At 36.7% G+C, this 16,015-nt stretch overlaps 1 protein-coding gene across 1 annotated transcript; it reads right to left on the bottom strand.

Annotated features, from left to right (window-relative positions):
* Positions 1 to 135: 135 nt before the first annotated feature.
* On the bottom strand, positions 136 to 11,893 carry LOC129942256 (uncharacterized). Its single transcript, XM_056051114.1, has 13 exons — positions 11,796 to 11,893; positions 8,145 to 8,282; positions 7,985 to 8,082; positions 7,687 to 7,924; positions 7,216 to 7,503; positions 6,985 to 7,165; positions 6,541 to 6,743; positions 1,370 to 1,868; positions 982 to 1,301; positions 819 to 922; positions 516 to 757; positions 322 to 449; positions 136 to 247 (listed from the first exon to the last, which is right to left on the bottom strand). Exons 2-13 carry the CDS (start codon positions 8,259 to 8,261, stop codon positions 149 to 151), a joined length of 2,517 nt encoding a protein of 838 aa, XP_055907089.1. The 5' UTR covers positions 8,262 to 8,282; positions 11,796 to 11,893; the 3' UTR covers positions 136 to 148.
* Between the last annotated feature and the right edge of the window lie 4,122 nt (positions 11,894 to 16,015).

The raw sequence follows: 16,015 nt of genomic DNA, 5'->3' as shown, positions 1-16,015 counted from the left end.
AGTTGTCTATAAAATCGTCAATAATTTATTTTATTATCCATCATTTCTTTTAAGTTTAGGACATGCTTAAATTCGAGATAATACAAAAATAGTTAATAGACCAGGTAATATTGTATTTTCTTTAGAACTTTTAAACTTATCATTTCCGTCAGGATACTGAAGCATTATTAAAGTTTCCAGTCATTAAATGTTCATCATAAAACTTTGCATATTTAAGACCAGGTCTAGGCACTCTTGGATATGTTTCCTATAAAATAAAAGAATTCACAATTTTTAATATGTATGGAATTTAAAAGTTAGTATTCAAAATTAAGTTTTTACCATTATATCAAATCCTTGTAGACTACTTCCTAACATAGTTCTCCTTTTCTTATAGACAATGACTCCTCCAATGACGGTCAAGATGAGTAAAAGACCAACAAGAGGAATAACATACCCTAATGTTGAGGCTAAAACGAAGTTAACTTTTTTGTTTTAAGGGATATACACAGTAAGAAAATCCAATATTTTATAACCTGTTGCTGTACGTTCCTCTGAGTCTTTATCTTTTGTATTTATAGTAGACTGTGAAGTAGCTTGCGTTGTTGCTGGCGTTGGTGGATTTGGTCGAGGGCTTGAAGGATATTTAGTCACACTTGTTGTGGGTTTATTGATTATATTATCGTTCAGCGGAGATATGCCACTAGTAAATGGCTTCACAGTCAAAGGCTCAACTGTAATTACTTCTTCTGAAATGTAATTCTTACTGTTGCCAGTTCTGGAATTAAGAATTGAAAATTTAGTTCTAATTTGGTACTACTTAAAAAAATGAATATTACTTCACATATCCGAAGTTTCGACATTCGCAAACAATTTGAAAATCTGTCAATTTCTTCGTTGAACAAAATTCTGGTAACCATTCTTCCATATTCCGCATTAAGCACTAAAAAAAAAACATTTTCAATTTTAAGCATTGCTTAAAAATAAAAGTAAATTACTTACAATATCATGGTTTTGATTAGATTTGGAAATTTTGAAATTAACTATAACTCTATCACTTGGTTTTTCAATCTCTTTGATTTGTGAAGATGTTGCTATATCAATTATTTGTAGTTTGTAGGTGACTTCCTGGTCTCCATCGAAATAGTCCTCTGGAAACTGTATAAAGGCTGCACAATAGTATTTAACTCGAGATTTCAATGAGGGCATTTTTATTTGAAATTGTCCTGTTTCCTTGGTAAAATAATTGGGAATGGTGAAACTTTTTTCTACCAAATGATTACCGGTCATTTTGTCAACATCGATAGAAGCTACTGACGAGTCTGCCAAATAAATAAAAGAAATGGTTTTTGAAAGAGATCTACGAGTATAGTTAAGGACATAAGCTTACAAATGCTCTCCTTTGTTATAAGATCACTGTTACACATTTTCATAGCTAATAAAGGAATTTTCTGAGCAATCTTAGACTTTTCCTTTTGCATATTTCCACTCTGATCCTTGTACGATTGCATTATTTTCTCAATTAAATTCAAATTCATTCGAACATAGGCAGCATCGATTATTGATCTTCCTTCTAGAGGCAGGAGCATAGCATCTGAATCGAGATCACGTCTTTTTCGCCGAAAACTTTCAATATTAGCCGATGTTCCATCGGTGTTCTCTTCAGCTGCCAAATCGAGGAGATCGAGTAGTTTTTCCAATAGTTCCGGATCCTTAATATCGAGTATTTCGAAATTAATTTTAGTTTGTGCTATAAAATTGACAATATCTTCTTTGGAAATATAATATTTCTCTGTGGGGCTTTCGTATTGTCTGTCGATTTCTTTTCGCAACAAATTTGAAGCAAAGGTTTTAAAGTTTTCGAAAGCTTCTTGGTTATTTGGAGAATTCTATGAAGAGACACAAATATTAAAAATGATCAATTGTAATAGATGGGTCAAAAGTGACTTCCTAATTTCAAAACAGTCATAACTCTTCTGACCAAAAGTTTATCGGTGTCAATTGCCATTGGTGGCACGATTTACAGCTGTAGTTGATCTTCATCGACCTGAAATACTTTGCTCTGCCTGGACTGAAACGAACGTGGAACGAATTCTTGTTATTTTGTGCAAATTACAGAAACATAAACACGACGGCATCCTGGTCCACTAGGTGAGTTCTAAGAAGCAAATAACAGCTGTTTACGTACAAAATCAAATTTGATCAAGAATTGGAGCCTGGACAATTTCCACAATTAGTGAAATTTTTGGTTACCGAATAACTTCTAAAAATCAGGATTTAATTGGAGAAAGTCTATAGTGTTATTTTAAGAGTCACTCGGATTCAAAGAGAAGTTAGCAAAAGCTTTAAATACAATATACCAAGAGTACCAAACTGGATTTCGCAAGGGTTACTAAATAGTAGCCAACATATTCGTTCCGACTGGTCTGGCTAGTATTACTTACATACTTAAGTTGGCGCTACAGTCCGGGGCGGTGCTGGGCCTCAACCAACATGCGTATCCAGCCAGCTCGGTCCCTAGCTAGCTGTCTCCAGTTTCGCACACCAAGTTGGTTGAGTTCTTCCCCCAACTGAGTGCGCCACCTGAGTCGCGGTCTTCCTCTACTGCGCCGTCTTTCGGGATTGGATTTGAAGACCCTCTGGGCTGCAACGTCGCTGTACAGCCCGTACAGTTCGTCGTTATATCTTCTCCTCCATCCGTTCTTCATCTATGCGTACGGGACCGAAAATCACCCGAAGAATTTTTCTAAAGAAGCATCCTAAGACGCTCTCATCTTTCTTTGACAGGGTCCAGGCCTCGGCGCCATAAATGAGAACCGCGATGATGAGTGCCTTATAGATGGTGATTTTAGCTGCTCGAGAGAGGACTTTACTTCTCAATTGCCTTTTAAGTCGAAAGAAGCAGCGATTTGCAAGGGTTATTTTTCGTTTGATTTCACCACTGGTGTCGTTGTCTATGTTAATAGCGGTGCCTAAGTAGACAAAGTCCTCAACTACCTCAAGTTATAGCTCTCCAAGGTGGCGTTTTGTCCAACACGTTGTTGTTCAATGTCCTTTTTTGATGACAGCATATACTTGGTCTTGCCCTCATTGACCACTAAACCCATCTTCTTCGCTTCCGTCGCAATACTCAAAAACGCTCCACTGACATCACGCTTCGATCTTCCAATATCATCTGCGTATCCGAGAAATTGGATGGACCTTTGGAAGATTGTGCTTCTAGTGTTGACGGTTGAGTTTTGCACAATTCTTCATGAACAATGTTGAAGAAGTCGCATGACAGTGCATCGCCTTGTCTAAGACCTTTTTTGACATCAAATGCATCGGTAAGATCTTTTCCGACCTTGATAGAGCAGCTTGCATTCTCCATCGTCATTCTGCACAAACGGATAAGTTTGACAGGAATGCTAAAACTAGGCATTGCTCTGTAGAGCTCTTCTCTATGGATGCTGCCATACGCAGTTTTAAAATAGATAAAGAGATGGTGGGTATCGATTTGAAGCTCCTGGGTCTTTTCCTAGATCTGGCGGATTGTGAATATTTGATCGAACCTGGTCTAAAGCCACACTGATAAGGATCTATAAGGTTGTTGACGAACGGCTTCAGACGTTTAGACGTTTACATAATACGGCAGAGAGGATCTTATATGCAATGTTAAAGAGACTGATGCCTCTGTAGTTGGCGCAGTTTAGAGGGTCTCCTTACTCTCTCTTTACTCTCCAATGTATCGGGCACCCTATGCTGAGATTCCTCTCATCGGGCATGATTTCTTCCGACCATATTTTGCAGTTGAGTTGATGCATGCTCCCTACCAAGTCATCGCCTGCTGCTTTGAATAGTTCGGCAGCGATGCCGTCAGCTCCAGCAACTTTGTTTGACTTAAGTTTAGATATACCTATCTTCACTTCGTCAAGGTCGGGTAGGCGGAATTGTTGATCTGCGTCGCCTAGGTTGAGTGGTTCTATCTTCCTTACAGCGGAATTCGATTCGTCATCGCCGTTATATAATTTGGAAGGGGTTCCTCCGTATTCTCAACATCGACAGGTGGCTGTATGAAACCTAGCACTTCAGAGACGGCATCTCTGATGGTTGCAAGGCAATTTTGCCACTTGTTTTCATTGCGTAATGAATCCAGCATAGGACTACTCAAGAGGTTATTAGAGACTCGATTGGAAAAGGACATGGCACTCTCTTGCGATTTTAGCGTTTAATGTCGAATCTTCTCACAGCACTTCCTTGTTTTGGCTTGGATCGGGATATCCGTAGCCGTTCCTTGGCTAGAACAAGGTAGTGGTCCGAGTCAATGTTGGCCGCAATGTTCGGATATCTTGTATACTGGAGAAGTGTTGTGCGTCGATCGCAATGTGGTCAATCTATTTGACGGTTGATTGATCAGGAGATTTCCATGTCCCCTTGTGGATATTAATATGCGTGAACTGCGTACTAGCTACCAGAACGTCTCGCCCCGCAGCAAAATCGATCAGCCTGAATCCATTGTCGGAGGTGGTGTCGTGCAGACTGTTTCTCCCGATTATGCAACCAAATATGTCTTCTCTTCCTAACAGCTTGGCATTAAAATCTCCTAAGACAATTTTAATGTCATAGCCAAGGCACTGCTTGTCTTTGGTGTCTTCATCTTTTTCCTTCCACATAAGCACGGCAAACAAACCCGCGCTGAGTTTACCAATTCCAATCTCACCTCTCACGGTGTAATTGCGAAAAAGCTATCAAGCGTATCTCTCTCCAGTGTTCCTTCTCACTCGGGAGTAGTTTGACGCTAAAGCCTATAGTAATTCCAGTAGTGGCAAATTTGTAAACAATGGTCCTACAACTACTACTGAGATTACACCTCTATCACAAAAGTGCTGAAATGGGAAGGAGAGACTCTCGAAAAACCTATATGAACAAAGGTGTTCTCGTGTGCATAAGACCAGAACTCTAATCAATCCCTCTAACAATCTAAGTTTTAGTGACGTCACGAAGGGAAAAATCTTGGTTGCGGTCAATGATAGGATCGGTACTGATGGCACAGTTTCGTCTGATAGTTAGCAGTTGTTCAAAAGTAAACACACTTAGGCCAGTTTAACGGCCCATTGTGATACCACATGAATCTTGAGGCTTCCTTCTCAATGAAACCAGTTTGAGTCCCTTACGAAACGTGAGAGGCTGATTATGCTGATGTGATTTAGAAGATTAAAGAAGAGTTCTTCTAGGTAATTCTTGCGTTTTTGAGCTAGAGCAGGGCATATACAAAGAAGATGAAGAACTATTTTCTCCTTTCCCTTGTCCATACAGCTTCTGCAAAAGTCATTTGACTATACGCCTAGCCGCGTGGCGTGCTTTTCTATTAGACAGTGTCCGGTTATGACACCTATTATCGAGCTTATATGCGATCTGCTTAGAGACCAGATGTTTTTTGTGACCTGACACGTGGTGATGTTGTTCCACCTGGTGTTTGCCTTCTTCATAGCGTCTTGCATTAGTAATAGCTTGATTGTACCGATTGGTATGCCAGCATTTGCCAAACGTGATAGGCTGCACTGTACCGTTCGTGGCGAGTTCCTTTGCCTTACAATTACCTGGAATGTCTCTATGACCCGGCGGCACCCAGAAAAGTTGAATATTAAACTGTTGTGCCATCTTAATTAGAGATAATCGACAGTTATGAACTGTAGAGTTTGTAGAGACAGAGTCCAGAGATTTGATAGCGGCCTGACTATCTTAGAAAATACGGATCAGATCTTTATTTCACGTTTTCTTTAAGCCAGGACAAGACTTTTATCACCAAAAGTTCCGCCGGGAACACGAAAGATCTCCGAGAAATATCTGGAAGTTTCTATCAAATTGCAGTTGGGGGATGGTGTAGTCTGTGTGCTTTGGAATTGATTCCAAATATCTAAGAATTACGGAGTGGCCAATGTTTTGAAATAGCTTTCAGGACTACTTCTTCCATTAGCGATGGGGATGACATCAAGATCATGTCAAACTCATGGTTTGTGGCGATCAGAGGTCTTGTGACATGTACAAGATTGCTGTCAGCTGGCTAGGTGAAGTTTAGCCAGTAGCGAAACTCGAGGTTGTTGATAAGGAAGAAATCCCTAGCAGACTAAGATCCCGCATTTGGATTCCGATCGAGGACATTCTCGAAATGATTAAGCTGAGCAATCTATCTCTGCCAACTCATAACTCGAAGATCGCTTAGCTTGAGTGCCATTGTGGTACACAATATAGAATACCTTGCTCTTTTAACGCCGACCACTCGACCGTCGACTAATGTTGACAACAGTCAGACCTCTATGGAGACTGAGGACTACCTTGAAATGGTTCTTGTGAGTAAGGAAGAACTCTTGGGTTTATCCTCAGACTCAAAAGGATAAAACAAGACTGTGGTGTAGGTTGATCTGCCTAAAAAATATTAAAGCTTAAGGAAAACGATTTAGAAAGAGACCTTCTGTGTGTGCTGGTGCTCTCTTTTTGATTCCAAAATAAATCATATTATCACTTTAAATTAGGAAGTTACTTTTGACCTACTCTGAAAAAACAAATTCTTCTAAAGTTTACCTTGTACGTGATTCCAGCGATGATCATTAAATTTTGGCCTTCACTGAAATCTGTCCTTTGGAAAGCTTCTTTTATGCGATTTTCTAGCATTTCGATTTCTTCTGGAGTGTATTGAACCGGGTCTACTTTAACGCTTGGTCCTAAATTAATGCTACATGCAGTCCGAATGTCACAAACACGAGACATTATTTGCACTTCTGGTTCTTAATGCAAAATTCAAAAAAGGAAAAAATTACCAACTTCTTTCGACACAAAAATAAATGCTAAATTTTGAAGTAGTCCTGATAAAGTTGATAACGAAAACGAAATGCATTGCATCTTGACGCATCTGACTCACTGATTTCAACGAAAACGCTGCCACTACGCAGAAGGTTTTTCGTTGTCCCCTTTACCAGAACTACATTAAAATTTAATATCTCCTTTCACTGCTATGCTAATTCAAACCTGAGTAAGGAAGTTGAGTATCTAAGGATTTAAATTCATAAAATTTTCCCAAACTAATATTGTACTGTCCAATTTGAATAAGAAATTCATAGCTTAGGGGGGTATCCAGCAATAAGTCCTTTGCACTTTCAGAAGATATCTCAAAAACAGTTTGAAGAGCTTTACCGCTCAATGGCTTAACCTTAAAAAATAAACATTATTATAACTTCACTCAAGACTCAAAAACCTTACGTGTAAATCTCCCCCCGTTGGTGGTGAATTAGTGTAAATTACAAACTCAAATGAACTGACAACTTTTTTCTTTGAACTTTCAACATCATTCGGATCATATGGCCCTGGGCAAACAGTATCGAGTCGAAATTTATAATTTAAGTCTCCTTTAAGACCTTGCCACTTCCCAGAAGCCATTGGAATATTTAAAACAATTTCCTTGTTGCTGGTTGAATTGCCGTAATCTGCAATTTCTGATAAATATTCCTTTTCTAAATCTCTGATTTCGACTGTTCCGAAGCCATCTCCCTATGGAAGAAATACATACATGATTATAAAAGGTTTTTGGAAAAACAGCAAGCAACTGAAGCTGGCCATACACAAAGGAGCACTTTAGCTCTGATTAAGGTCCTATGAATCAACTGGATGCTCAAGAACAAGTGCGAAATTGACACAGTCCCGTCGTGTATGGCCAGCTTTAAATTTTCATACAATTTCCTCTGGAGGAATATACACAAATCCTTCCTCTTGGGCAGTTGACCAGCCAGCCTTACAATTTGGAATCAAATCAATCATTAACACACTAAATTGAAGTTCCTGGCCTGCTGGTGGAATTAAATTGGGAATATTCGAGAATTCAAAACTTAAATAGACGGTTGGATCGACTGTGACTTCAGCTCTGATTGATCTAGTTAGTTCTCCTAGTTTTAATGTCGCTGATATTTCATAGCTATAAAAATCAAAACAAATTAAAAGATTTAAAATAATTGCTTCCAAAGTCGCAACAAACCTTCCTTGAGTTTTGAAAATAAATTCGAATTTTGTCGAATTGACACTTTCAGTTGTTGGACAATTTTCTCCATCATTTGCAGTACATTCCCAAATTATCTAAAGGTTTTAAAAATGTTAATTAAATTTTGGGTCCAGAACTTTTTTTTCTATAGCTTTACGTCAAGTGGTTCACAGTTGTTATCAAAGTCTTGAATGAAGACTTCAAATATAGCCGGTTTGTTTAATCCTATTTTAACCGATGTAGGAATGATATAGGCTTGGAATCCTTTTTTCATCACTCCAACTGTTATAGAGTCCTGGAAAAAATGAATAAAAATTCTTTAAAGAAGTAATACTGTTAAGGATGGAGCATCATATGGTTTATTTTTAAGTTATAAGCTATTTTGACAGTTGTAGCTGTGTTCCGCTCGAAAATTTGACAAAAAGTCAGTATCATACAATTGCCTATAAAATCTATAATATAGGTACGTTCATGGAGGCAAACGACCGAATCGAGACCTAGGACCTCTTAAAGGTTTTATTACGAGCCTCGTTGTATAGGACCTCGAAGTCCCGGTAAGAGCAGAATTTATAATTCTGTCAAAATACAAATACTGATCTAACCAGATACCGAGGTACTTGACTACACTTTTGCCCGTTAGCCGGTGCCTGTAAATATCAACGATGACCATCTAGGGCCAATTCTTGCACGTAGTCTGTACCGCCATAGCCAAAGGAGTACAGAAAAGAATTTTCTCCGAATGTGGGACGTTTATTTTCAGTTTCCAGTCGTGGCAATATTGCTGAAGCTTGTAGAAATCACGCTGCAAGACAATTTTAATAACTCAATTTTTCGGCCCGTTGTGTACGGTAATAGATGGTCGGTGTACGCAATTGCTGAAGAGTATCGACGAATTCACCGCTCCCTGTTGAAGGCCATTTTTAATTAGGAATATTGTGGTAGAAGTTATATTGCTACTTTGGCAAACACTTTTCACGGATTTTGACAGGCCTGATTAGTTTTCGATAAAGACCTCCTAACCATAGGGTGTCGAAAGCTTTTTCAACCGAACAGCATAAATTGTGATATTTATCCGGAATTATTATGCTGTCCGTAGCCCACTTAGTCAGAGCCCTATTAATAATCTTCTCAAAAATTTTGCTGACGCTCTGAAGAAGACTTATCGACCGAAGATTTGATGGGTTGGAGTTGTCATTTCTCTTTTTGGGGAAAGGATGAGCAACAGCTGTCTTCCAATGCACTGGATAATATGCATCATTCAGACAATTATTGAAGACTGGGTATAAATGTCAATTGGCTCCATCGATAAATATCTTGGACCTCAGGAACTTGGTCCCGTTTGCTCGCAGATTATGCCACTAAATCGTTATTGAACCACATGAAACCGCGGTTCAAAGGTAAAAGAAATGAAGTAAGGCTTTGGTTTCCAGGTCGCGCGAGCGGTCGCTTTTAGACGTCTTCCGTATTAGCGTTAGAGATGCGACCCTCTCCCTTGGATCGACATAGCATTTCGGGTTATATCTCGGCCATAACCTAAGTTGTGTTGGTTTTTAGTGCATCTTGATTTTAGAGTGGCCAAATATCATCGTCGCCAAAACGTAAGACTACGCAACCAAAGAATTTTCCACACAATAAAACCATTCCTCGTTGAGTTATGTGGCTTGTTGTCCCTTTTTTTTTTAAATCACATTCATATCGTTACCTGATGCGAATTCTATAAAAGCAATATAGTATAAGGATCATTAGCAACAATTGCAGCAGCAATATTTTCGACTGAGTCTGTGTTTTGATATGGTTTTACGACATCAGTAAAGCATATTTCTTCACAATTGTACCGATTTGTTTGGCTTAGATTATTACGACCACTTAGTGTCAGAAAAGTGGCCCCACTTGAGTCACTATTATTGAGTTTTTCGATGCCCTAATGTAAAAACTGTTAAGAGATTGTATATCACTATAATGGTAGCTCGGCAACATAATTGAAGGCATTTACAACAAAACTCTGAATGCAGTATGAAATGGCGAAAGTTTATTGCACCGGTTTCATTTTAACGTAAAAAAAAAACTTTTGTTCTGTATACAGAAGGTCTTCAGAATGTTATGCCTTGTGGAATCACATTAGAAGGACTCCAGGTTAAGACCCCTATGAACTCCGATGAGCTGGTTCTCTTGTCAGAGTCTCCTCATTCACTCCACTTGATTATTCACAAATTTGTTTGCTACAGCTCTGATTGAAATTGACTTGGAATCCAAATAAGTCGAAAACAATTTTATTCCGAAGGGGGTCAAGGACTAGAGCTTAGCGAATCAACAAAACAAAAAATGATCGGCTGTTAATAACGCGATTGGTACAATTTGATTATCCTCTCAGCGCAGCCTAGTCATGGGGATGGTATAAATATGAAACAACCTAAAAGCTCCAGAGATATTTCTTTAAACGACGGTTCATCATCATCTTCCCTACGCTACAGTAAACTACACTTCTTCTTGAGACGGATCTCTTACTGCTGTACGAAAATAAAGCTCGTGGAATCACTGTCTCAGTTGTAAAATCCAAAGTTTCCTTGTTCGAAGAGTGTGTGAATATATATGGAAGATGTGAAATGCATTTAAGCTTAATTCTTGAAGCCATACAAACTGAGACATGACAGCATGAAGCAGGCTAAAAGTTTAAAACATAGGTATTCTAAGCTCAAACACAATCTTGAAAAAGTAATTTATTCAAAGATAATTGACAATGAAAAGATATCAACGATTTTTCGGGCAACTCTCAATTCTAAACGAAATGATCACCAAGTTGTTCTTCGTGCAATACTACTAAAAGAAAGAAGTTTGAACACTTTACTGCATCTGCATAATACTCCATATTAGTGGAAGTTCGTAGAACATATTTCGAAGAAAAACAATTTAGATAATTCTGATTCAGACTCAAAAAGACTCAAAAGAACTAGTAAAATTTGTTAACGCTATTTTAGCCCTACCTCAAAGCTTGTAATAATAAACTAACAAAATTCATCAGTCATTTTGTCAAATAATAAAACTAAACTAATTATACTTAGCTTACGGCAAATGTCCGCTTATTCTAGGAGATACATAGTTTATTCTATGAGTTCAATTTTTCACTTTTAAAAAACTAAAGCCGTGGAGAGTCATCGATGTTAAGCTGATAGCGTTTGGAAATAAAAATCAGCCAGCATCGGTCGAAAGCTTCCGTCATTTACCGAAATAAACAGAGAACGTTATTTCTGCACATAACAGTAATTGTTAATAGGTTCAATGGTTTTAGAATCATTGCTACTGATTATACGGATATTTAGCTTGTTGACGAATCTATTTGATCAGAACTGACTAACTGAGCTCCATCACTAAGCATCGTAGAATGGACAAAGTGCTCTATGAACTTCGCTAACAGATTTAATTTTTTTTGGCGTTTAGCGAACAAAAATTTCAACATAGTTTGATATCCTCAACTGTCAAAATATAAATAGCAATCTTAGAAACCTCTTGTGCATTTAAAAAAACACCCTATATAAACTATATACTTAAAATCCATTCGAACGATGCATAAATTACGAATGCAACTTTATAGATATGGGTTGGGTATGTAACTAAAGACTTCCTTGCGACTAATTTATGCAACAAAGGTTAATGCCAGTACTTTATTTATCAAATAGATAAATCGAAAATCGATAGCATTATATGAACTTATGAAAAAGAACAAAAAGTTATGAACTTGTTAAATTACCTCCCATACCATCCCCCTCCAATCAATGAAAGTGTTTTTGTTTCCAATCATTTGTGTAAATACCTGCGCTAGTTCGATGGAATTATCTGATTGTATGACAGCCGCTTGAACTTCATACTCCTTTCCGGCAATAAGGGAATTTGTCAATCAATAAGGGAATTATTCCAACAAGACAATTTCCCTCGAGATGTTATTGCATTGTCAATGCTGGGACACATTTTCCACTAGCAATGTACGGTGTTCCAAAAGCAGAACTTTCGATAGCTTATTACAGATACTGTAGTTTTTCTAAACTAACAGGGCAAAGAACAGCTGTAAAATTTCCATTTATATTACCTACTTTTTCAGCTGCTCAACAGCTCAGCTGCTCTGCAATAGATCGCGAGATATTTGCGAAAAACTGATTTTCGTGATCTTTTGACCTTTATAACTTTTTTAGCCGGCACGATATCAATGTCGATTCGAAGATGTGAATCTTCATTACAATGCCGTAATAAAGGTGTATATAAAAATTCAGCTCACTAGGAATTTTTCTGCAGATTGGGGTTTAAAATAGCTAAAATGACTGGACTAAAAAGTCCTAATGTATATGAGTTCAGTAACAAATTGAATGCATTTACAGCCATTTTTTGAACGCAGTATGGAATAGAAAAGTTTATCGGAATGGTTTCCTTCTACGGTAAGATTAAAACAAGGATGTTACCTTTTTCAATATATAACTGAAGGTCTTAAAATAGTTATGCGTTATGGAATCACATTAAACGGTATCTAATGTAAACCAACCGATTATGTGGTTCTCTTGTCAGAGTCTCCCTATTTACTCCAGTTGGTGATCAACAAGTGATTGTGATTAGAAATTAAATGTGAATCTAAGTAAAAAACAATGTTAACAAACGAGATACGGTTCTAAGGAGAAAACTAATAGAAACCGTCAAAGAATATCAATATCTGGGATTTACTAAATAACACATTCAACAGAACTTAGAGAAATACCTAAACAAAATATTATCGGCGCGGCCGGCGGCGGCGGCGCGCGTCTTAAAATATAAAGACTTTACCTCAACCTCGAAAATTATTTTAATGGGTCCGATTTGTCAAATTGAAAATTTTGACATTTTTCTACGTTTCAAGGTCACTAAAGATTTTTAGGAAGATGTCTGTGCGTGGGTGTGTCCGTACGTTTTCGACTTTAAATAAATTTTGTTATACAGATAGTAAGACACAAAGATGCAGAATAGTGCGTGAGCGGTTTTTTTTACCATAGCAGTTTCAAAAAAAGGTGAACTTATTGGTTAACCCTAAATATCTCATGAACCAATGACGCTACAGTCTTGAATTAAATTTAATATTATATCTTGTAACGTGATACCAAATAAATATATTTTTGTACAAAAAATCCAATCAACGTTTTTTTTTATAAACCGAACAAAAAAAATTGTCACCTCGAAAATTTTACGAATAAAAAATAATTTCATCTCGAAAACAATTTTGTGCTACGAAGAATAACGTTTTTCACATCTGGTTACATTTTTAGAAAAATCGAACAGTTTTTTTTATAAAAAATAAAAACCTAAAAAAAAAACTCAAAGTTGGTAAAAATTGAATTTCGACTCAAATATCTATCAAAAACTTGAAATAATGGCTTCAAACTTATTTTACCTTATAAGAAATATTGTTTTCAACATTTGGTAAAAGTTTGAGAAAAATTAAGTTGACTTTTTTTTACGAAAAAATAAAAACTTAAAAGAAAATGTATCAACAGTTCGTAAAAATTGATTTTCGACACAAATATCTTTTAAGAAATTTGAGATTATGACTTCAAAATAATTTCAACTTATAAGAAATATTGTTTACACCATTCTGAACACATCCACATTCCGTAACATTTTGAGAAAAATCGAATTGACAGTTTTCTTACAAAAAAAAACCGCGTTTTTTTCATAAGAAAAATAAAATCTACAAAAAATAGTACGCAAATTTGGAAAAAATTGATATTCGGTTCTTGATATCTCTTAAATTAATTTAATTTTTTATTTATTTTTATTTTTTTTTATCCAATTTGTAAAAATTTAAGAAATGCTACTTAAATTGGTAAACATTTGTTTTCGACTAAAAATCTATTTAACAAAACTAGATTTTTAAACTAAACTATTTCTTTATATGAAAAATATTGTTGGTAGTTTTAAAATTTTTAAGAATAATTCAACTGACATCTTTCTTAGCCCAACACGAAAACCTATAAACTTTTAAGCAAGGTAAATCGACAGACCGGATGGGAAGTTATAAGTGTGGGTCCCATCACAGCCTCTTTTTCCTTATGCAGCCAAGTCATGGGGTTGGCGTCACTATTAAACAACTGAAAAGCTCAAGAGATTCTTTCTTCAACCACGATACCGACTTCCCGACGATACCCCAAACTACATGCTTCTTAATGAGTCGGGTCTCTCAACTTGGTACACGACATCTTTTAAGCTTCATTTCAAATACTTCAGCTTATGTATTGTCACACAGAAAAATTGCCACCAGAGTTTCTTGGTTTGAAGACTGGGTAAAGATAGCTTAAAGATGTGGATCGACTTTTTGCTAAACTCTTGAAGATGTACTACGTATTTTGGAAGCCATAGATGATCTTCTAGAAAAACTTAATATAAAACTGAGACATAACAGCATAGAGCAGGTTAAGAGCTTGATATTCAGTATAACATATTCTAAGCTCCTACACAAAAGAAAATTATTACACAGATACATAACTTTAATGCTATCAGTATCAATGATTTTTTGAGCAAGAGGAGAACTACTGCCCTAGAATTTTATATCACACCAAAAAGTTTACCACTAAATTGTTCTGCGTGTAATACTAGTGAAAGAGAGAATGTTAAACACTTTATTGCAAAATTTCTCATATTAGTGGAAGTTCCCAAAACAAATTGCGCTATTTAGATATTTCAGAATTTTTAGAAATGTTGAATGACAAAAACTGAAAAAAACTAGTAAAATTTATTGACGTCCTTTTAGCCCTACCTCAAAATCTTGTAATAATAAATGAACAAAAATTATCAGTTATGTAAACAATTTGTGAAATAATTAATCCAAACCAAACTTAACTAAGTATAGTTTACGGCATATGTACACTGATGCTAGGAGTTAAAAAGTTTATCTAATGAGTTCAATTTTTCAATTTTTAAAAACTCAAGGCGTGAAGTGTCATCGATGTTTAGCTGATATAGTTTTGGAAATAAAAATCAGCCAGCATCGCTCAAAAGCTTCCGATATTTACCGAAATAAATAGAGAACGTTAGTTCTCCACATAACAACAATTGTTAATTAAATCGTAGTCACTAAAATCGTTACGGGAATTTTCAGGGCCGTTTTGTGGGAGGGCAACAGGTCGGAAGCCTCGGGCCTCCACAAACGGGGGGCCCCCAAAACAGATACTTCGGACAATTTTTTTTTCAAATTCCAACTATTAAACATCTTTGATATGTATTTTTTGTTGCCCTTTTACCTTAACCTACAGCCTACAGTACTTTGTACATACATGATTATTTAATTATATTAATCTTAAATAAAAGAAATCATTTATCTATATTTGGTCACTTCAACCAGGCAATCAGTGAAATACAACATCTCAAATGGCCCTGATAAGAAGCTCTTCCCATTCACTGCCCATCTTGACGGTACCCCAATCAATTAATGGCTGAGTGGGGTGGTACTTGCCCGTAACTTCGGAGGTTGGGGATTCTGAGTCTCAAAAATTTGTACACGTTTTTCACAGTTCAGAGCGGCACCGAATTCTGATTGAGAATTCGCTACAAACAAGATGTTGCAAGACCCGAAAACGATTCTTGAATCGGTAATGCTTACACTAGAATTATAGAATTTATTCGTGGAATCCAAACGAAATGATTTGATAAATACGGGGAAGCAGCCAAAAAATATCCCATACTAATGAATATGTACAATCACGCACCCGCACCAGAACGAGAAAATTGAGGTTGAATCAGCTCAATTACGGGAAAGCACAAGACGCAAATTTGTCACAGAAGGAAAAATACAAAGTATCCACCTTCATCCCAGTGATTGACCAGCTATCCGTTTCGCTTACTGAAAGATTGCATGCCTTTGGATTCCTGAATTTTTAGAGCTACATTTCCAAAACCTCTAAATTGCATTCAGAATGTATTGGGTTTTGATGATTACAAATTGCACTGAGAGCGCTCATTTTCAAAAATGTAAATTATAAAAAATAGGCTTCGCACCACGATGGGACAAAACCGTCTTTC

The sequence above is a fragment of the Eupeodes corollae genome, chromosome 1, assembly GCF_945859685.1.
Source record: "Eupeodes corollae chromosome 1, idEupCoro1.1, whole genome shotgun sequence".
Classification (NCBI taxonomy): Eukaryota; Metazoa; Arthropoda; class Insecta; order Diptera; family Syrphidae; genus Eupeodes; species Eupeodes corollae.
This window is presented reverse-complemented; position numbering and strand designations above follow the sequence as displayed.

Coding starts and splice junctions, on each gene's coding strand:
- LOC129942256 (XM_056051114.1), bottom strand. CDS start 8,261: ATGAAAAAAGGATTCCAAGCCTATATCATTCCTACATCGGTTAAAATA. Junction 7,504..7,686: donor ATATTCCTCCAGAGGAAATT/GTATGAAAATTT, acceptor TTTCTTCCATAG/GGAGATGGCTTCGGAACAGT. Junction 1,302..1,369: donor TATAACAAAGGAGAGCATTT/GTAAGCTTATGT, acceptor TTTATTTGGCAG/ACTCGTCAGTAGCTTCTATC.